Source organism: Acomys minous (assembly GCF_964271855.1).
Source record: "Acomys minous genome assembly, chromosome: 8".
NCBI lineage: Eukaryota > Metazoa > Chordata > Mammalia > Rodentia > Muridae > Acomys > Acomys minous.
In genome coordinates, this window is record NC_140489.1 from 33371057 (window position 1) to 33392230 (window position 21174).

General features: G+C 51.3%; 1 protein-coding gene across 5 annotated transcripts in view; it reads left to right on the plus strand.

Moving 5' to 3' along the window:
* Positions 1 to 21174, plus strand: part of MIDEAS (mitotic deacetylase associated SANT domain protein) — a 72871-nt gene that overhangs the window by 33275 nt on the left and 18422 nt on the right. For all 5 annotated transcript variants that reach the window (XM_084792066.1, XM_084792065.1, XM_084792064.1 and 2 more), the window contains 2 exons: positions 14400 to 16057; positions 17678 to 17977. In XM_084792066.1, the coding sequence (XP_084648192.1) occupies positions 14642 to 16057; positions 17678 to 17977 (1716 nt within the window). In that variant the 5' untranslated portion in view covers positions 14400 to 14641. The remainder of the gene's footprint in view (positions 1 to 14399; positions 16058 to 17677; positions 17978 to 21174) is intronic.

Genomic DNA, 21174 nt, shown 5'->3' on the forward strand with positions numbered 1-21174 from the left:
TGAAAGCAGAAGTATTCATGCTATACAGTGCGCACATAGGATCTGACAGTGACATCTAGAAAAGGAAGAAATGGAGTAAAGGCCTCTCTCTCTACGTGGTGGCTTCTGGTGTGCCTTCTGTCCCTCCACATTGCTAGTGGCAGCTTTTCCTTGCAGGCTGTGGGCAGAAGTGCCAGAAATAACCAGGCGGTGCTTCCACGTGTGGGACATTCATTGTCATGGCTTCTGGGCACACTTTTGAAAGCAGGCACAACCGTCTGCCACCCCTGTCCCTACTTTCCGGTGGCCACTCATCTCCAGCATCTCTCGGCCCTTTCATTGGTGTTCTTACAGTGACTCCCCGAGGGTGGTGGCTCATCTTTGCGGGCCTGAAAGCCCTGCCAGTGTTCTCTGGGAAATACTTGTGTCCCGCTGTGTCCCTGTAGTCACTGCTGGCACGGTTGAGTCTAGAGGAGGCCTGTGCTGTGTGTACTCTGTAGTCCCTGCCAGGGCTCTCTCCTGAGTCTGCCGACCAGATGTCCTGCATGTCTGCAGAGCCCAACACTGTTGCTGGGACTCCTTGTCTCCTTCTGGCCAGGGCTGCTGTCAGCCAGCTGTGGCTCTGAGAGAGGCAAGCCACTCATTTCTTCCAGGCCTAGCAAAGGGGGGGGGGGGGGGAAGGGAATAAAACATTGTATTGAATCCTCACTCTGTGCAGGCACTTCAGCGATGTGTTACCTCGTCTCGCCCTGCAGCAGCTTTAATGCTGTCATGCCTGCTTGCTGATTAGGAAGCTGAGGCTCACAAAAGCTAGCAGTGGGAGAGGCTGCTCCCGGTTCAGCCTTCTTACCACACAGCTCCACTCTTCTTGTGACTGATGCCATATGCACAGGGAACGATGCTTCACCCCACAGATGCAGTGGGATGGTAAGAATTGGGGCATCACTGGACTGATTGGAGAGCAGGAAAGATCCCTCTGTCCACCCCGCCCCCAACCCCCCATACACTTCATGGGGCAACCAGAAACCCACTTTGCGGGGGCTGGGCTATTCACTCATGCTTGAAGAGGTCGATGAGGCTTGATTTAGGCCTTCCAAATGTCTCCGCTCCCAAACGTACCCCAGCCTCTACAGTCCTAAGAAAAGCTCTGGAGACCATGGGTAGGGCTTTGGGTGGGATCTTGCGTCTTCCTACTGCTGGGTTTGACCCTAGGGCCTGTCATTCCTGCTGGCTTGGCCCAGGTCCGAGAGTCCCTGGTTTGTGTGTACTTGGGGCTTAGGCTGAATGTTCTGCCGGTGCCTGGCGTGGCATGCCAAAGGCCTCTGGGTGTATTTCAGGAACAATAAAGAATAAATCAACATAGGAGAAAGGGCTCTACAGCAGCTGCTCAAAGACAGGAGAAATGCAAGGAATGTGCCAGCACTTGGCAGGAGGCCCTGCATCTTGACCGGGCCTGAGAAAGGCCTTGATGCTTGACTTGATGTTCTGGTAAGAAAGATGGCCGCTCTCTGCACCTATCCTGCAGTCCTTTTAGGAGGTTCGAAGCAGCCAGCTTTTATGCTTCTTGGTCACTGGGAAGATCAGGAAACACACTCACCTCCATGCTTTATTCTTACCTCAGGCAAGCAGGCACCAATATCCTCCTTGCCAAGGCTGGCAGCCAGGTGGGTCTGCTCCCTCTCTAGAGCTAGAGCAACAAGAAAACCTTGAGGGATGAAGGCTTCTGCGCCCTCCCACCCCCCCCCCCCACTCCCAGCTTCACCCCAAAGGTGGGAAGAGATGAGCCAAACAGTTGTCGAGGACCTAGCAGGTCTGAAGGGATGTGGTGGTGGTTTGAATAAGAATGTCAGGCTGGAGAGATGGCTCAGAGGTTAAGAGCACTGCCTGCCCTTCCAAAGGTCCTGAGTTCAATTCCCAGCAACCACGTGGGGGCTCACAACCATCCGTAATGGGATCTGGTGCCCTCTTCTGGCCTGTAGGCAGACATGCAGGCAGACACTGTAAACATAATAAATAAATAAATCTTAAAAAAAAAAAAGTCCCCCTTCTCCTAGGCTCATCTGTTTGAATGCTTAGTCACCAAGGAGTGGCACTATTTGAGAAGGATTAGGAGGTGTGGCCTTGGAGTACGTGTGGCCTTGTTAGAGGAAGTGTGTCACTGGGGGTGGACTTTGAGATTTCAAAAGTCCAAGCGAGGCCCAGAGTGTCTTTTTTTCTTGCTGCCTGTGGATTTGGATGTAGAACACTCAACTTCCTCTCCAGCACCATGTCTGTCTGCATGCCGCCAAGCTCCCCGTCATGTTAATTAAGGACTAAACCTCTAGCACTGAAAGCAAGCCCCAAGTAAATGCTTTGTCTTATAAGAGTTGCCTTGGTCGTTATGTCTCTTCACAGCAATAGAAGACTGGCTAAGACAGGTGCCAAAATGTGAGGGCATCCAGTTGGCAGCTCTGACCACACCTCTATTCAAGTAGTCATCCATATGACCTTTGGGCAAGTGACGATGAGTTTGTGATCAGTTTACCTCTCTGAGCCTTGGTTTTATCAGCCATGAAACAGGGATTTCTGCTGAGATCTTGGAGTGTGTGGCTACTGGTCCCCCTCTCCCTTGTTTAGCACGCGCCACAGCAGCTTGTGTTTACAAGTTTAAATTCAGAAGGAGCTGTAGAACTCCAGGCAGAGATGTGATTGCCCAGGGCTTGATTGATGCCTGGGTAGCAGGGGCCGTATGTGCTCTTAGGAACCCAAGCACAGAACTGACTGGACTCAGAATTCTAGGTATCAGGGGAAGGATAAGAACTTGAGCCTCGGGGCTGGAGAGATGGCTCAGTGGCTAAGGGCGCCGCCTGCTCTTCCAAAGGTCCTGAGTTCAATTCCCAGCAGCTACATGGTGGTTCACAACCATCTGTAGTGTGATCTGATGCCCTCGTCTGGTGTACAGGCAGGCAGAACACTGTATACATAATTAATAAATAAATTAAAAAAAAAAAAAAAGAACTTGAGCCTTATAGGCATTTGGGGTATCTGATGGCCTGGGGAGTGGGTGTGGTGCTGGAAAGGGTGGAAATCCTGTGGCTCCTGAAGGAAACGACACAGCTCTTCCATAGGACCCAGGCACGGGCATCACTGTAGCCTCAGAGTACTCTGCTCCTGGGCCTTTTCCAGCCAGCCGCCCTTGCGGAGTATCGGGGCGATCTACACACACCTTCAGGGAGAAGTGGTGTTTTGGAGGCTTCTGTTCTCCTGTCATCTGCTTCAAATAGCTTGTTGTGGTATCCAATAAGAGGCCAGGCCTGAGACTCAAAGGAGAAAGTTTGCAGAAAGTTATCGAGACAGGCGATCATGGCTCCAGTTCTGGGCTCCCCTCCTTGCTCCTCTGACCTTTGATCCCTTAGAACTTTTCAGGTTTGTTGGTGGAAAATAGGGAGAGGAAGAAGGCATCGGCTTTGTTGAGTATTTAAGTAGTTCTTAGTACCAAGAGAGAGCAAAGGCATGGATAAAACTCTCATTTGTGTAGTGGTGCCATTAACCTTGGCTCTGGGTTTTCCTGGGTGTCATGCTAAGAGCTGGGGGGACCTTCTTCTTTTTTTTTTCCCCCTCTTCCTTCAAGATAGGGTTTCTCTGTATAGCCCAGGCTGTCCTGGTACTCATTTTGTAGACTAGTCTGGCCTTGAACTCACAGAGATCTGCCTGCCTCTGCCTCCCGAGTGCTGGGATTAAAGGTGTGCACCACCACCTCCAGGCCAGCTGGGGCCTTGCTAAATGAAGGCATGAAGCATTGTTTTTGAAGTCCTTGATACTGGAGCCCTGCTGTGCTCCTGGCCCTGTGTCTGGAGACAACTTTCTGTCTTTGGATTACTGTGCTGAGTGAGGAGGTAGGTTGGGTGAACCTGGACAGCTCTTGATCCTTGGAATCTGTTCAGCTTTCCCAGCTGAATGCTCTGCTTTGCCAGTTGGCTCTGGAGGGAGCCCCACGCCATCCTGATGTGGTAGAGGCCTTTACTGACTGAGGTCTTGCTGGTCTGCAGCTTCCTCTGCAGGTTCTACCCCGCTGCCTGTATACTCTCTGGGTTCCTCTTGTTTTCAGTACTACCAGTCAGCACGCGTTTCTAGAGGATTTGGATCATTTCTTGAGAGGGCTGTGGTAACACCACACCCTGCCTGAAAATACTCCCCAGGAAAAGCAGCCTTGGGATGGAGCCCGAGGAAAGGCAGGGGCCACCCTGTCTTTGTAGGGTTCTCAAAAGCATTGTTCATTTCTCCTGTGTGGGATGCTGGGAAGAGGAGGGACCTTAGAGGCAGACAGCATCTAGGACTTGCTTTGGCCACTTTCACAGCAGAGCCTGAGTTCCCCGCAGTGGAAAGGAAGGGTCCCTCCTTGTGTGGTGTGGGAAAATGATTGTTACGAATCAGGGTTTGAAAAGCACCTGGTTCAGGTGAGTGTCCTGTAAGTGTGAGCTCCTGTCTTTTGGGAAGGAAGTACATTTAGGATATTCTGTAGACTGGCCACTGAGCAGAAATACCAGCCTGTGGCCATTTTTTCCCAGGGAAAAGCAAAACTGCAAGATGACCCGTCGCAATGCAAAAGCTGTTTCATCCCGAAGCTATTTATCCCCCCTCCCCCACTTTTTTTTTTGGACTTACTTTGTATTTCTGGCAAGCCTAGAACTCACTGTGTGGACTAGCCGGGCCTCAAACTCACAGAAATTCTGCTGCCTCTATACCCTGAGAACTGGGATCAAAGATGTGCCGCACCACACCTGGCTTTCTGGAAGCTACTTTAATTCTGGGATCAGTGTGTCTGGTGTGAGGAAAGGGCAAGAGAATACTTACATGCTTGCAGAAGTTCAAAATCTTCCCAGCGTGGAGAACATGGGCGGAGGGGGGTGGGGACTGGCTTTTACAAACCCAGAGACTATGAAGAGGTCTTTGAACCTTTGTTTCCTGTAACTTTCTCAAATGTATCATTTGACCCCTCAGAACTTTTCAGGTTTGTTGGTGGGAAAGAGGGAAAGGAAGAAGGCATCTGCTGTGTTGAGTATAATAATAGATTTATTATTAGAGTTTTAGTTCATTTTGACCAAAGTACATACTTTGTATAATTTCAGTCCCTTTAAATGCATTGACTTTCAGATTTATGATCCATCCTAGCAGATGTGCTCTCTGAGGAGAGGATATGGTATCGTCATTGGGCAAGTGATGCATGCTGACAGATAGAATTGGTTTGTCTCATTCATTCAAGCTTTCTTTTTGTTGCTGATCTTCTATTTATTTGCATTGCCCAATTATTGAGAATAGACTATTGAGCCTGTGATCCCAACACTCCGGGAGGCAGAAGCAGACTGACCTCTGTGAGTTCAAGGCCAGCCTGGTCTACAAAAGGAGTTCAGGAGAGCCAAGACTACAGAGAGAAACCACGTCTCAAAAACAACAACAACAACAAAAATAGAATATTGAATCTGGGTTGGGGAATTCATATCTTTATCCCAACACTTGAGAGGCTGAGCCAGGAGGATTGCTTGAAGTTCTAGACCAGTTAGGGCTACAGAAAAAACCTTGTCTCAAAAAATAAAATAAAATAAAATAAAATAAAAAGTAGAATATTGAAGTCTTTGATAACTGTTGAACTGACTGCTTCTCCCTTCAATTCTGACTGTTTGATTTGTGGTTTTGTTCCGTTGTTTTTGTTGGGTACATATATGTTTTTACCTGGTAGTTTCTTGATGGATCATCATCACTGTTATCATGACAATATTTTTGCTTTGTCTCAAGTAACAGTTTTTGTCTAAAGATCAGTTTTACCCAAATACTGTGCTGTCCTTCCGGTCTCTGTTGGATACTATTTGCTCCTTAGTTTTTTTTCCCCATTCTCTTATCTTTTATGTATCTATTTGGTGTGCATGTATATTTTGTGAGTGTTTTAAGTGTTCAGGTGTATGCAGGTGTGTGTGTGTCTGTCTGTCTGTCTGTCTGTCTCTCTGTCCCAGATGTGTATTAAGTCAACATTAGATGTCTTCCTCAATCACTATCTATCTTATTTTTTGAGACAACTCTCTCCCTGAACCTGGAGCTTACTGATTTGGCCAGACTGGATGGCCAGCTGGCCCCAGGCATCCTCCTGTGTCCACCTCTCTAGCCTTGGGGGCTACAGGTGTGCGCTGCTTTGTTTGCCTTTTTATGCGGGTGCCTCCGGAGATCTGAACTCAGGCCCCCATGCTTACAGCAAACACTGCAGACTGAGCCATCTTCCCAGCACCTCTTTTTTTTTTTCCTTCTCTTCTTTCCTTTTTCTTGCAGTAGGGTGGGGTTGAGACAGAGTTTCACTATGTGGGCTTGGATGGCCTGAACCTTACCTATCCTCCTACCTCTGCCTCCCGAGTGCTGGGATTAAAGGCTACCACGCCCGGCCCCAATACTACTCTTGAGGTGGTGGATAGTTCCTAGGAAACTTCACACCCAGCCTTGACTAGCGCTCTTTCCCTGGCTCTGTGGTACCTCGGGCTCCTTAAGAAGCACTGTGGATTTACCTCCCGTTTTCTCTCTCCCCCCCCCCCCCCTTTCAGACCCAGAATCCCTGCAGGATACAGACAGGCTGTGGGGTGTGGTGATGGGGGGGAAGGGGACAGCTACATAATATGGAGTCAGCGGCCTGATTCCTCACTTGTGAATTCTGCGACAAGATGCTTTCCAGAGCCATCCTCTCCTTAAACCTCCGTTGGGGAATAGTGTCTATACAAGCACGCCGTGTGTGCGTACCCTAGGTGTGCAGGTTGTGCTGGCGGTACTGGTACTGGTACTGTTCTGTGTGGCAGATGCGTGTGATGTGGGTGTTTCTTTGGTTCCTGTGTTTTCCCATGCCTTTAAGTTCCTCAAATGCAGGAACCAGTGAGTGGAGATTATCAGACCAGATACCCAGTTCCCCTGCCATCCACCAGTCTCTCCATCTGCTTCTAGCCTCCTGAAGCATTAAGGGGTAGTGATGAGCCAGTCGGTAAGGGCGACAATATGTGCTGGAGACACAGTGTCAGTTTATAGCTATAGAGGCTGGACTTAAAGGCAAAAGGGGCAACTTCAGTGGAGGCTCAAAGAGAGAACTAGCTCCCTGGGGGTCACCTGCCTCCTGTGTTTATCTCTAGCACCCCTCCCCCCGGCACACCCCACCACGTCCCTGCATTATAGTTTCGTGTCTGTCTCTGTGTCTGTCTCTGCCCACTTCACTAGAAGCTCCACGGGATAAAGACGATGCCTTGTCTTCTGTCTTCCTAGAGCCTGGCATGCAGCCAGTGCCATCAAATGCCTGTTGAATGGATGAAGGGGCCCAGGCAGACCTGCACAGCTGCAGCAGGGTGTGTGCAGCGAGGGAAGAGGCAGGGCCCCTGTGACTGGCCTCCTCTGTACCTTGGCTCAGGGCCGAGGTTGGCACTGGGACACTCAGGCCGACTCTAGTAGAGCCCTGCCCTAGACCTACTAGGGAGCTGGACCTTTCCAGAAGGGAAGAAGAGGGCAGATTCTGGTGGCGTGAACATCACAAGGCACGGAGAGCGTTGTGAGGGAACAGACTAGAGTCCCTCACCCAAGTTCCAGCCATCTGAGGACACGGCTGCAGGGTTATTTGTGTCTCTCATTGTCGGTCTCTCGCTCTGGGGCTGAGGGTGTGTGTGCACATGTGAGTGCGGAGGTCAGAGGTCGATGCCGGGTGTCTTGCTCATTCACGCATACCCCTGAGTCACATCTCTTATTGAACTTGGAGCTTGGCAATTGGCCAGACTGGCTGGCCAGGAAGCCCTAGGGACCCTCCCGTCGCCACCTCCCCATACTGGGGTTATAGGTGCCCTGTCATGTCCAGCTTTGGATACAGATGCTGGAGATGGAAGCGGAGAACTTTGTACTTGAGTGGCAAGCACTTTCCTGAGCCGTCTTTATCTTCCGCCCAGCCTTATCTTCTCTCATAGACTGTCCATGTCATCATTTGCTTTCTTATCCCTTGAGTCCTTTTGGGAGGGGTTTTCTATAATTGGTGGTGACCCTTGGCTAGTATGCCGGCGGCCAGCCGGGCTGTGTGAAGCTTGGGTGCGTGCCCTTCTGCTTTGCCTCAACAGCACTTCTCTCCGCACGAGCTCCCCCCCTCCCCCCCATAAAAGGAAACTGGTTATCCTGGTCCCCTACAGACATCTCACTGGTGTTTGTGGTGCAATAGGAGGGGGAGACAGTTAAGGTGGTTGCCTAGGCTGGGGCCCCTAGTATCTTATCGGGCTGAGGATTCCCCTCACACACATGCCTTTCAAAGCACTTCACGTTGGCCTTTTTGCTGTCAAAGCCCATACTCCATCCAGCTTGAACCTTGGCCAAATTTCTGAGCCTTTCCAACTTTGTAGCTGAGATCGTGGGGACTCCTAGGTTCTGCATCTCTGAGCTAAAGTTACGTCTGGGGAATGGGTCAGTCATAGGCTTCCTGCCTGCTCTGTGCTCGCTCTCTCTCCCCCGCCCCCCCTCTCTCACTCTCTCTCTCTCCCCCCCCTCCCTCCCTCACCCCCCCTCCCCTGCTCCCTGTGTCAGGTAGGTCTGTGCCTTATGCATCAAAGCCTCTTTCTCACTGGCTTGCAAACCCCTTGAGAATAGCGCTTCTGTATCCAGTGGTCTGGACAGACCTGCAGCCTGAGTGGGAACTCCTTGTTGCAGTGGAGTGGGGACAAATGGCTCATTGACAGCTACTTTGTGTCCAGAGTGAAGGTTTATCCAAGACCTCAAAACTCTCACTGGTCCAAGATGGTATTTCTAGAACACTTACTGAGCCTTGCTGCAGCCGGAGACCTCAGTTATCTGAGAAGGGGACATTCAGAAACTTAACTTGGACTTGGGGGTCCAGCTAGGCCGTGCTGGGCCCCCTTGGTATGGTCTTTTAATGTTTTAGACACATCTTGGCGTCTTAAGACCCAGTGCAAGGGCTGGAGAGATAGCTCAGTGGTTAAGAGCGCCGCCTGCTCTTCCAGAGGTCCTGAGTTCAATTCCCAACAACCACATGGTGACTCACAAACATCTACAGTGAGATCTGGTGCCCTCTTCTGCAGATAAAGCACTCATATGTAATAAATAAAATAAATAACTCTTAAAAAAAAAAAGACCCAGTGCAACCATGTCAGGGCATGAGCTAAACAGACTTAAAGGCCTGTGTTCCTGGTCATGGCCCACGCAGGGGTGAAAAGCCCTGGGGGCAGGAGAGCTGGTACTTTTCCAGGTGGCTTACATGCAGTATGGGACAGTGAAGGATGGTCCAGGAGCAAATGACTCATGGGCCCGCCGCTGGAGAGGGACTTGTGTTCAGCTTTGTCGCAGAGGACACGAGCTCCGTGTGTGTTGTCAAGGAGAGCAAACGCGGGCGCTTTATATGGCCTCAGCAGCTTGAGGAGCTCTGCTGTCTATCTGGGAGATAAACTGGCCTCAGGACTAGGCAGGGAGGAGCCCAGGCTGGGTACCTGCCTGTTTGCACGCCTGCTAGGGTAAGTTCTGAAGTGCAGATCTTAGGAGCAGGCAGTTCCAGATCAAGGGTCTAGCCACAAGGGTTTGCAGCAGAGATGAGGAAACCAGGCACTTGGGGGTTGTTAGTGTGCTGCACACGGGGGGTGTGGTGGGGTCAGGCGACAGGATAAAGCTCACGGTGTAATCTCTCTTCCAGTCTTGGGGTCAGAGAGTTTCCTCGAGGAAGCCCTAGCTAAAGGATGAAAGGGTGGGGGGCCAAATGCAAAGGGTGGGAAGACAAAAGGCGCAGCCTAGTCAGAGCCCTAGAGAGGCACAGTGGGCAGGTGGCGTGATGGGGCCTGACCATGTTCTTCATGCATGAGGTGCTAAAGAGAGGCACCAGGAGCCAGAGGCTGTGGGGACTTTTGGGCAGGGTGGGTGGTTCAGACTTCGTCCCAAGGGGGTCTCCTCAGTGCTCAGAGACATGACTTGCTTGGAGGTTAGGGTCCTGTAGGGTACCCTGTTGTGTTTCATTTACTCTTGGGTAGGGGACCCCCAAGCTCTGATTACCCTGCTTCCTTGAGCTATACCTGGGAGTGGCGGGCACATATCTGTAATGTCAGTACTCAGCTGGTTACGGTGACAGGGTCTAGAGTTCAAGGCTTGCCTGAGCTACCTAGTAAATACATAGTTTGGAGTAGGATCGTTTAGCCCTCTGAGGGCCAGCAGGGCTTTCAGGCTGGTTCCTGCCTTCAGAGTTGAGCCACTGTGACCCTGGAACCAAGCTGGGCACCTCCTCCTTAGTCTCCGACTCACAGCAATCTTGTGTCTCAGACGAACAAATTGAATGGCCCAGGTGGCTGGTAAGTGGCCCAATTGGGGCCATAACTGGTCCTCCTCCCTGCGTTGAAGGACCCCGTGGGTTTCTTCTCCTGGATGGGCCAGCCAGAGTTGGGACTGCAAGTGGGCTGCTATGTCACTCAAAGAGCTGTCATCCATTTAGAATATAATGACAATCAGCACAAAGTACACCCAGAGGCATTCTAGAACCTTCTCATGTGTCAATGAAACCCATATGTGGGTTCAGCACTACTTTCCTTTTCTTGGTGCAGCCTGCTTTTTTTTTTTTTCCTTTCTGTGGAGAGAATCATTTCCACCATGGATTTTTTTGAGACCCTCACTGGTCCCGGGCCCACTGATGACTATGCTGATTTTGTTCAGCCTAGGTAGATCTGTGGCTCCTTGGTCAGAGATTGGTTGCATCAAAGACGTTCGCAGAGGAAGGCACCACAGAAGGGAGCGTGACAGTCAGTCACATAGACCGACAGAGTGGTTGCAGGGTCTGGGGCCCCACGGTGGCTGTGGGTTTCCTTCTGTCATGTTCTTGTATCCGTTGTCAGAGGCCCTGCTGCTGCTGGTCCCGGGGGTGACCTGCCTGCAGAGGTTCCTCCCTACACCCTCTGATGGAACCTCGGGGATTTGGCCCGTTAGCTGGCAGTCTTTGGAGAAGGTGGCTTCCTTCTTCCTCACTGCAAGGAAGGTCAGGCTGACGCCTGAGGGGCTGAGGAGAGTGAGGGTGGGACAGGAAAAATGAGAGGAAGTGGCTCAGTCCTGCAAGGGTGGGAGGCGTCAGTGTCCTCTGAGAGCTGAGAACCCCCACCATAGCAACCACAACTGAAGCAGAGCCACAAGTGGCAGGGGTAGAGAGCCCAGGCATGGGCGGCCAACATAGCCAGTACAAGTGCCAGGGGTAGAGAGCCCAGGCATGTGCGGGCCAGCATAACCAGTACGAGTGCCAGGGGTGGAGAGCCCAGGCATGGGGCGGGTTAACATAGCCAGTACAAGTGTCCCTGCTCCTGTGGCTGGACCTTATACCTCCTGTCTCTGTGTGGTAAGGCCCTTTCCTTGCTTCTCTGTTAAGATAGAGGGTCTCGGCTGCGTGGTGGCGGTGCACGCATTTCATCCCAGCACTCAGGAGGCAGAGGCAGAGGCAGGTGGATCTCTGTGAGCTCAAGGCCAGCCTGGTCTACAGAGTGAGTCCAGGACAACCAGGGCTATCTTGAAGGGGGAAAAAAAAAGAAAGAAAGAAAAAGAAAAAAAAAGGAGGGTCTCAGTTATAGTTGGGGAGAATGAGAGAGGGTTACCCCCCAAAGCTCAAACAGTAGTAGGAGGGGACTAGCCATAGCTAGTGAAGAGCTGTCTGTTTCCAGCAAGCCCTTGGCCTGAGCCTAAGTAAAGGTGAGCGTGGGGCCTAAAATCAAGTGGTGTGGGGGGAGAGAGAGAGAGAGAGAGAGAGAGAGAGAGAGAGAGAGAGAGAGGGAGAGAGAGAGGAGAGATGGACAGGCAGACATGCCTAGCTTCGAGTCCTGGTGACATCATTGTGTATGACCATAGGCAAATTACCTTGTTCCTGTAAGTCTTACCTAGCTTACCTACAAAATGGGAGTTGAAGTATCAGTGCTTGATATAGGGATTTTAAAAAAAAACACAAAGTGCTTTAGACCTCCTCCCTCCCCCTGGCAGAGACCAACTGGCTATGTTGTCACTGTAAGGGCTACTTAGAGCTTGGCTGCCTAGGTGGGCCTTCCCACTTCCTCTTCTCTTAGGCCTGCGTGTTTGTGCTCTGCTTGCCTGGCAGGAAGGGCATAGTTGTGGAGATCTCTGCAGCAAGAGGCTTATGGGGAGATTCCGCCTTTCCCTGAACCAGCCTCTGGTTCTAAGTAAGTCCCATTGTAGTATGCTGAGTGACGGGTTCTCCCTGGTGTGCAGGCTGGGGAGCAGAACAGCTGAGCCCAGCCTCTGACTTACATCTCTCCTGCCACCCCACACACCCTTAGCCTGGAGCTCCCTTCCCAGACTCCGCCTCACATCCCCCAATCCCCCAAACCAGACACTGGATAGCCATTCCCCTGCCTAGGCCCCCCTTTGACAGGAAAATGTCTGCACACGCACCCATGCCTGCCTGCCACGTGGGCCTTCCCCTGTTCTGGGGGTGGGTGGGTGGGGGCCCAAATCCCATGCTTGTGGCTCCCAGGGTCCAGGCACAAGTGTATGTGAGCATCCCTGAGTTACAGCTCCCAGGAGGCGCGTGGCCCGCTGGGCTTCCCTCTGTCCTGTCTCCTCCCCTCTCACATGGCTGTCCTTTCTCTGCCTTGCTGCAGACACACTCGCATTTCTAGTCTTGCCGGGCTTGGGTGCCCTTCAGCTTCATGGAGGCCACAGGGGGATTTTCCATCTCTGGCTTTCGCTTCTCTGTTGTGAATTGGTCTGGCTGCCCAAGGAAAGGGGGCAGGGGTTTAAAAAGCAAGAGAAAGATTTGTTCAAAAAGGTTCCCTGGCCCTGAGCTCTTGTCAAAATCCTCTTCTTCCTGCTGGTGCTAGGGTGATTCGGTGCCCTCCGTCCCTCTGTCCCTCTGTCGCTGCAATGTCCACAAATGAAAACAAAAGGAACACACAGGCTAGGGCCTCTCCTTCGTAGAGCTGTCTACCGGCCCAGGAGCTGAGGAAGGAAATGGAGGAGGAAGTTACTCCCCTTCTGGGTGCTGGGTGAAAGTGAAGAGCGGGAGGGGGCCTCCAGTGAGTCAGGCTGGCAGGCCGGCCAGGCCGGGAGCCAGGGCTGGAGCTGCGGAAACGTGCAGAGCAGTGATAGCACGGTGTGTCAGGGAGGGGAGCTGGGGCTAGGTGTAGGCAGGGCTTCTTGTGGGCTGGGCTTGTGACGCCTGGTCTGTCCTAGGCTGCTTTTCTGGGAACTGCCCCACCTGCCGTGATAATCTCTATTGCATCCAATGTCTGGGCTTACTTACCGGCACCTGTGGATTTCATCTCTGCCCACCTCTAGCCTTCCTACTCCCTAGGAAGAGGTGGGCTATATACCTCCTCCTGTCAACTTCTCAGAGAGAAAAATAAACAAACTAAACAAGTAAACAGTTTGATCTGCAGAAAGAACCAAAAAAAAAAAAAGTAATGATAAAGCAAGCAGCTCTGCATGTTTTAAAATAGAGGCCTGGAGTGTGTTGTGTAGCAACAATAATCATCAAACGTGAAGCTGGAGGCGGGTGGGGAACCTGGCTCGCTGTACGTGTGCTTAGCATGTATAGGGCTTCTACCCCACAAACCCCACCCCACCCGCAAATTATGGTAAAGTGGGAAAACTGAACACTTTACATCGCAGGAAGTCTTGGGGTCCCTTTGTACTTGGGCTTAGACCCTGCCCTAGCCAGGCACTCTCTAGCCGTGGAGGGGAAGGAGGTGGCAGCCTCGGCAGCTGCTGACCGGCTACTAGACTAAATTGGGCCCCATCCAGCCCGGGTTGCAAAACAGGTTCTGTGCTAGTTTGAGAAAGACTGTGGCAGCCAGAGCCCCACCCAGCAGCTCTTCCCAGGGGTGGGGCCTCACCTACATGCCTCAGCATAAAAGGCTTGCAAGCCTAGCTCTCTGGGCCCTGGGCTTTGCAAGAGCCTAGTGTGATGGGTGGCCATGTTGGTAATGGTCCCTGTCCCGTAACTTCCTCTGCTTCAAATATGGAGCAGGCAGTGGCCTGGAAAAAAAGTCTTCTGGCTGTTGTATAGACAGCCGTGGAAGGGGGACCAGACCTAGGCTGCACAGAGCCAGAACCTAGTTTAATAGGGAACCTAGTTTAATAGGGCAAGGTTGTTTAGCCTTTGTCTCCCCTTTTCCCAGGTTACCTTGGGGCTTAAGCTACATGTCAACCCCACTTGGCCCCCTCAGCCTGTGTCTTCTTACACGGCACAAATTATACAATCAATTGCAGCAGATGTGGAGCCCAGCCAGGAGGCGCTGGGACAGCGGGAGAGTGCGGGACACCTGAGGAGGCTGCTGATCTGCTGCCTTCCTGGCAGCTGTCCCCATGTACAGTGCTCTTCTGTGACTTGAGGCAGGGGGACGCTGGTGCTCATATCTAGGGATCCTGTGGCTGAATAACTGTCACTGTTTTTTCCTCTGCAGGCTCCGGGACCTGGTGCAGCATCATGACTGAGGAAGTGTAGCTGAGTTCAAGAGCCTCTCCAGACGAGGAAGGACCAGCGGACGTTTCTTGGCTCCTGCTTGAGGTCTCCTGCGTTTTCCTCTGTCCCCCTTCGGCCCTCACTGGCTACTGGACTGGGGCCAGGCTTCCAGCAGGACCTTCTCCCAAGGGATGGGCAGCCGCTAAAGGACCGCCTCGTTGCCAGGGCTTAGTTGGCCACACCATGAACCTCCAGGCCCAGCCCAAGGCTCAGAATAAGCGCAAGCGTTGCCCTTTTGGGGATCAGGAACCAGTTGCCAAGGAACAGCCACCGCCCCTGCAGGCTGCACCACAGTCCCTCAGAGTGAAGGAGGAACAGTACGGGGCCCACGAAGGTCCAGCAGGGGTTGCCTCCACCACGCAGCCTGTGGAGCTGGCCCCGCCTCCCAATAGCCTGGCTCTGTTGAACAATGTGGTATATGGACCTGAGAGAACCACGGCAGCCATGTTGTCCCAGCAGGCCCAAGTAAGCTCAGTCAAGTGGCCCAACGCTGTGATGGCTCCAGGGCGGGGCCTGGAGCGAGGAGGGGGTGGAGGCATCAGTGACAGTGGCTGGCAGCAACAACCCGGCCAGCCCCCGCCCCACTCCACATGGAACCGCCTGTCCCTCTACAGTGGACCTAAAGGGAACCCTCATCCAGGTGTGGGCGTCCCTCCCTACTATAACCACCCTGAGGCACTGAAGGGGAGCAAACCTGGGGGGCCACAGCTGGACCACTATGGAAATGCCATGCAGCTGGAGGTAGGAAGGCCCCAAGCACCCTTGAACTCCTTTCATGCAGCCAAGAAACCCCCAAACCAGACACTGCCCTTGCAACCCTTCCAGCTGGCATTTGGCCATCAGGTAAACCGCCAGGTCTTCCGGCAGGGCCCCCAACCCCCTAACCCCACGACCTCCTTCCCGCCTCAGAAGCAACCGCAGCAGCAGCAACAGCAGCAGCAACCGGCAGCCCTGCCCCAGATGCAGCTATTTGAGAACTTCTACCCCATGCATCAGCCGCCTTCGCAGCAGCCCCAGGACTTTGGCCTGGCGCCGGGTGGGTCACTGGGACAGGCCCACTTGGCTCACCACGGCATGGCCCCTTATCCGTTTCCCCACAACCCAGACATGAACCCAGAACTGCGCAAGGCCCTCCTGCAGGACTCTGCCACGCAGCCTGTGCTACCTCAGCCCCCGATGGCCTTCCCGCGTCGCTCCCGCCGTCTCTCCAAGGAGGGGATTCTGCCTTCCAACCCCCTCGATGGAGCTGGCACCCAGCCTGGGCAGGAGCCCACCGGCAGCCTGTTCCTTCACCACTGGCCTCTGCAGCAGCCACCGCCGGGCGCCCTGGGGCAGCCCCATCCTGAAGCCTTGGGGTTCCCGTTAGAACTGAGGGAGTCACAGCTGTTGGCTGACGGGGAGAGACTGGCACCCAATGGTCGGGAGCGGGAGGCACCCGCCATGGGTAACGAGGAGGTCGTGAGAGCGGGGGGCCTAGGAGACTGTGGACAGATGATACGAGGGGGCGTGATTCAGAGCACACGACGGAGACGCAGGGCGTCCCAGGAGGCGAATCTGCTGACCCTAGCCCAGAAGGCGGTAGAGCTGGCTTCACTTCAGGTGAGAAGGAGGGCTGCGTCTGGTGTGGGGAGGGGGTGGGTAGGAAATAACGAAGGATGTTCTGCTTATGGGGCAGGGTTTTATTTTTGTTTGTTTTTTTTTCCCCAACTATTTAAAGGAAATGAAAAGTTGTTCATTCAGAAAACCCCTGCCTGAGGTACCCAGGGCCTGCAGGGCTACTGAGGTTTCTACCCACGGAGTTTGGTGGATAGGAAAGTTTTTGTTAGCTTCGTGTGGAACTTGAGGACAGGGAGTCAGGGGAGCTTAGAGCCAGCATTTTAATATTCAAGAATATGCTTCTGGTTACACAGAGATGGTGCGTGCCAAAGTGCATTAGCAGTGGCCTAACATAGGTTGGTTGGTTTGTTTTTGCTTTGCTTTGTTTTGTTTTTGAGATAGGGTTTCTCTTTGTAGCCTTTGCTGTCCTTGACTCACTTTGTAGACCAGGCTGGCTTCAAACTCACAGTGATCCACCTGCCTCTGCCTCCCGAGTGCTGAGATTAATGGCATGCGCCATCCTTTAAAGTTTTTTTTTTTTTTAGGTTTTTCAAGACGGGTTTCTCTGTGTAACGATCCTGGCTGTCCTGGACTCGCTTTTGTAAGACAGGCTGGCCTCGAACTCAGAGCGATCCACCTGCCTCTGCCTCCTGAGTGCTGGGATTAAAGGCGTGCGTCACCACGCCCGGCGTAAAGAAAAAGAAATGGAGGAAAACCAAACAGAATTTGAGCACTTTTGTTAATTCTGGGTTTTTAATTTTATTTTTTTAATTTTTTTTTATTTTTTGGTTTTTCGAGACAGGGTTTCTCTGTGTAGCCTTGGCCATCCTGGACTCACTTTGTAGACCAGGCTGGCCTCGAACTCACAGCGATCCTCCTGTCTCTGCCTCCCGAGTGCTGGGATTAAAGGCGTGCGCCACCACCGCCCGGCTTTTAATTTTATTTTTATACGTGCTCAGAAGTAACTTCTCCTCAAACCCAATATCAAGTGTATGTCACCTGTCGCAGGTCTCAGTGAAGAAGCTGAGCCATGTAGTCAGGATAAATGCTTCTACTCTTTCCTCCCTTACTGGTTGCAGTCACTCTAGCCTCTGTGTCCAGGCTGACACATTTTAGATCTTCACTCCAGTCAGATACCCACGAGGAAGTAGCTGCAAAGACCTCCCTTCATCTTGCCGCAGCGAGATGCTTTGTTACCACCACATCCTATAGGCTAGATCAAACCCATCTGCAAGGAGCCAGGCTTGGTGGCGCAAGCCTTTAATCCCAGCACTTGGGCGGATCGCCAAAGCGAGTCCAGGACGGCCAGGATAACTAGAGAAACCCAGTCTCAAAAGACAAACAAAACAGAACAAAACATCTGCAGGCCTCCCGGGGACTCAAGTAACCATCTAGAATCTACCGCCTTAGGCCAGGTGGCACAACCAGGCTCGCGGGAGGCTGTGGAGAATATCTGAAACGCAAGGAAGAGGGGTGGTCCAGGAAAGGCCAGGCTGTCGAAGAACGACCCTCGTGGGTGGTTGAGTTGCTAGATTGAGGGGGTCATAGGCGTCCTAGATCAGGCAGGTGGACTCCTTTTCTGTGAACCTCACTGCCATTCCCTCAACCTCCCTCTTTATCCAGGATGCCAATGGCTCCGAGGAGAAGCGGAAAAGCGTGTTAGCCTCAACTACCAAGTGCGGGGTGGAGTTTTCCGAGCCTGCCTTAGCTGCCAAGCGAGCTCGGGAGGAGAGTGGGATGGCACCTCTCATCATCCCTGTGTCTGTTCCTGTGAGGACTGTGGGTCCAACCGAGGTGGCCCAAGGGGGAAGTGCCGATGAGGACGACAAGGCTCTCGAACAGTACCCCGCTGAGCACAAGCCGTCGGTCATCGTTACCCGCAGGCGGTCCACCCGAGTTCCCGGGACAGATGCTTCACCTCAGGTATGAGAGAGAGGCTGTTCACCAGCTCATCCAGTGCTGGAGTGCTTCTCCTTCTAAAGACACCACGGGAAGCAGTAGAATGCTTGACGTAATCCAGGGAGATACTGTGTTGTAGTCCTGGCTGTGCTGGAACTCCTTATGTAGACCAGGCTGGCCTTGAACTCACAGAGATCCTCTTGCCTCTGCCTCCCCCCAATGCTGGGATTAAAGATGTGTGCCACCATGCCCACAGCAGTATAAAATCTAAGATAATCTGCCAGGCGTGGTAGCCCACGCAGCCTGGTCTACAAAGCAAATCCAGGACAGCCAAGGCTACACAGAGAAACCCTGTCTTGAAAAACCAGAAAAAAAATTTTAAAAATAGTTTTATATCTTATGTCTGTTTACCACATGCAAGCAGTACCCTTGGCATCTAGATGAGAGCACCAGACTCCTGGAACTGTAGTTTTGGGCAGTGTGAGCCGCCAGGTGGGTACTGGGAATGGAATCCATGTCCTCTGGAAGAGCAGCCAGTGCTCTTAGCCACTGATCCCTCTCTCCAGTTGTCAGAGAGATACAATTTTTATTTTTCAAATCAAACTTGTATTAAGGTGCACAGAGGGTATGTGACAGCCTCATACTTGAAATGGCGGTCGTTAGGGAGAGCCTAGGATGTGGGTCTCTCTTTGTTGCGGGCCAGGAGATTTTAATGGCCCCTAGTGAAGGCCCTGAGCTAGCTTCTAGGATGTAAAAATGTTTGCCTGTTCTGCTCAGTTCTGAGCTAAGCACCTTGGAATCTCCCACTAAGATTGCTGCTGTATTTTTTTTTTCTTCTTCTACTTCTGTCATTGCTTCTGTATGCTTTGAGATGATGTTTTAGGTGTGTGCACATTTGGACCTGGATGAGACTTGCTGTGAGGAGTTCCTTTTCATCTTTAGCATCTTTTGGTGTTCGGTGTTCCTTTGATTAGTGTTGGCAGCGCGTGGCTTTCCATCCGTCCACTTTCATCTTCTCTCTATCCTTCAGGAATATTTTTAAGTAATGTATAATTGTGGGTTGCTGTTTTCTGCCTTAACAACCTTTGTCTTTTAATAAGAACGTCAGTACAATCTACTCTTTTCTTTTTGTTTACTTATTAATAAAAATGGTGTGCATGGTCTGCAGTATGTTGTATCTCCTGTTTACTGAAATTATGTTTCCTTTGATGATCCTCGTCTTTGTAGTCCTCACTCCAGCTCCAGCCCTTGGCAACAGCCGTTCTCCTGTCTGCCTGAGAGTTCTACCTTCTCAGACCCCACTGATAGAATCTCTGCTTTATGTAATTGCTGATCTACCCGTGTTGAGCTCTGTCACCTGCTGTTAGCGCTCTGCTTACATTGTCCCGTCTTTGTTGCGTTCTGTTGGTTTGTGTGTTGTGTTCCCCCCTCCTGTTCTCAATTCCCTGGGGTTGTCACTCCTGGCTACCCTCTGTCAACGACATATTAGTTATATGCTTATTTCTCTGTCAGTGGTTATTTCAGTAGGATTTCTGCAGGGTGACTGCTGTCTTAGTTCACTAAAGGGTCTCGCATGATTAGCACCCTTTAGATGTGTAGGAGAGAGGCCAGCTGGGTATATACGGTGACCGCCTTATGGCACAGAGCTTAATTCCCTGGTAGAAGAGACCTCTAGAGACTTAAGGTAACCTTGACTTACTGAAATCTAATGTAAAAGTCCTTTCACCACTTCTGGATAGAACGAACTTCCTACGGGGTTTTATTTGACTCCATTTTCTGCCAATCCCTAGCTTGAAGAATAATTGGCAGATATTTTAATTTTTGTATATTTTAACATCAACAGAACATACATACATACATACATACATACATGCATGCATACACACACACACACACACACATATATATATAATTATTGTCAGTTTATTCTAACTTTCCCACTTACATGTGCCTTCTTTTGTTAATTTTTCTCATATCTCCAGCTCCTGTCTTAGATAATGTTACATGTCACTTGAAGAATATAGCTTAGTGTTCTCCTTTGGTGTGAGTCTGATATTGATGAATTTTATTGATTTTTGATTTCTGGAAAGTATTTTGTTTGATGACTTTGCTGAATGGGGGATCCTAGGTCTGTAGTGACTTTTTTGTTTTGTTTTAGTTTGGTTTTTGTTAGTATTTTAAACACCCCATTGTCCCTGTTGCACCAAGGATGCACTCTTTTATTTGTTTGCTTATTTTGTGTTCGAGACAGGGTTTCTCTGTGTAGCCTTGGCTGTCCTGGACTCACTTTGTAGACCAGGCTGGCCTCGAACTCTGAGAGATCTGTCTGCTTAGGCCTCCTGAGTGCTGGGATTACAGACATGCACTACCACGCGCCCAGCTTCAGTGAATATTTTTATCTTGTTACTCTCAATATTTGGGGTGTAGTTTCGTTGTTTTTGTCTTAGATTTTTGACAGTTTTGCTGCTTATCTTAGAGGGGACAGTGGTTCTGAGAAGCAGCAGCAGCAGCAGCAGCATCTTCTTATTCTTATGGTTTGGAGGTTGAAAGTCCAAGATTAAATGGCTTTGTGTTTTCAGCCTCTAGTAAGGGGCCCCTTGGCTCCTTCACAATATGTTGATGGCATGACAGAGACAGACAGAAATACAGACATAAATGAAGCAAAGGGAATCAAGGGCCATATTTGCTCTTTCCAATAGCTTGGTGGTTTCTTGAGGGTTAACTCAGTTCCTTTTGTTTTGTTTTTGAGACTTACTTTGTAGACCAGGGTGGTCTTGAACTCACAAAGATCCGCTTGCCTCTGCCTCCCAGTGCTGGGATTAGAGGTATGTACCCAGTCTGTTAACTCAGTTCTTAAGTAGCAGCAATGTCTTCCAAAGGTCACACCCGAGACTTGATTACCTCTCACTAGCTCTCATTCCTAACGTTCTACCATTCAGCATCCTGGGCTGGGACCCAGGACTCTGCACTGTGAGCCCTTGGAGAATATGCCACATCCAAATCATAGCATCAGATTATATGAGCAAGATGCCCGAATGTGAGCTGGGCGTGGTAGCACACACCTTTAATCCTAGAGGCAGAGGCCAGTCAGATCTTCTGAGCTCAGGCCATCCTGGACTCAAGAAAAACAATGTCTGAAGGTGGCTTTGACTTTGCAATACTTTTCCTGCCTCTACTTTTTGTTGTTTTGTTGCTGGCTTCTTTGCTTAGTTTTATTTACT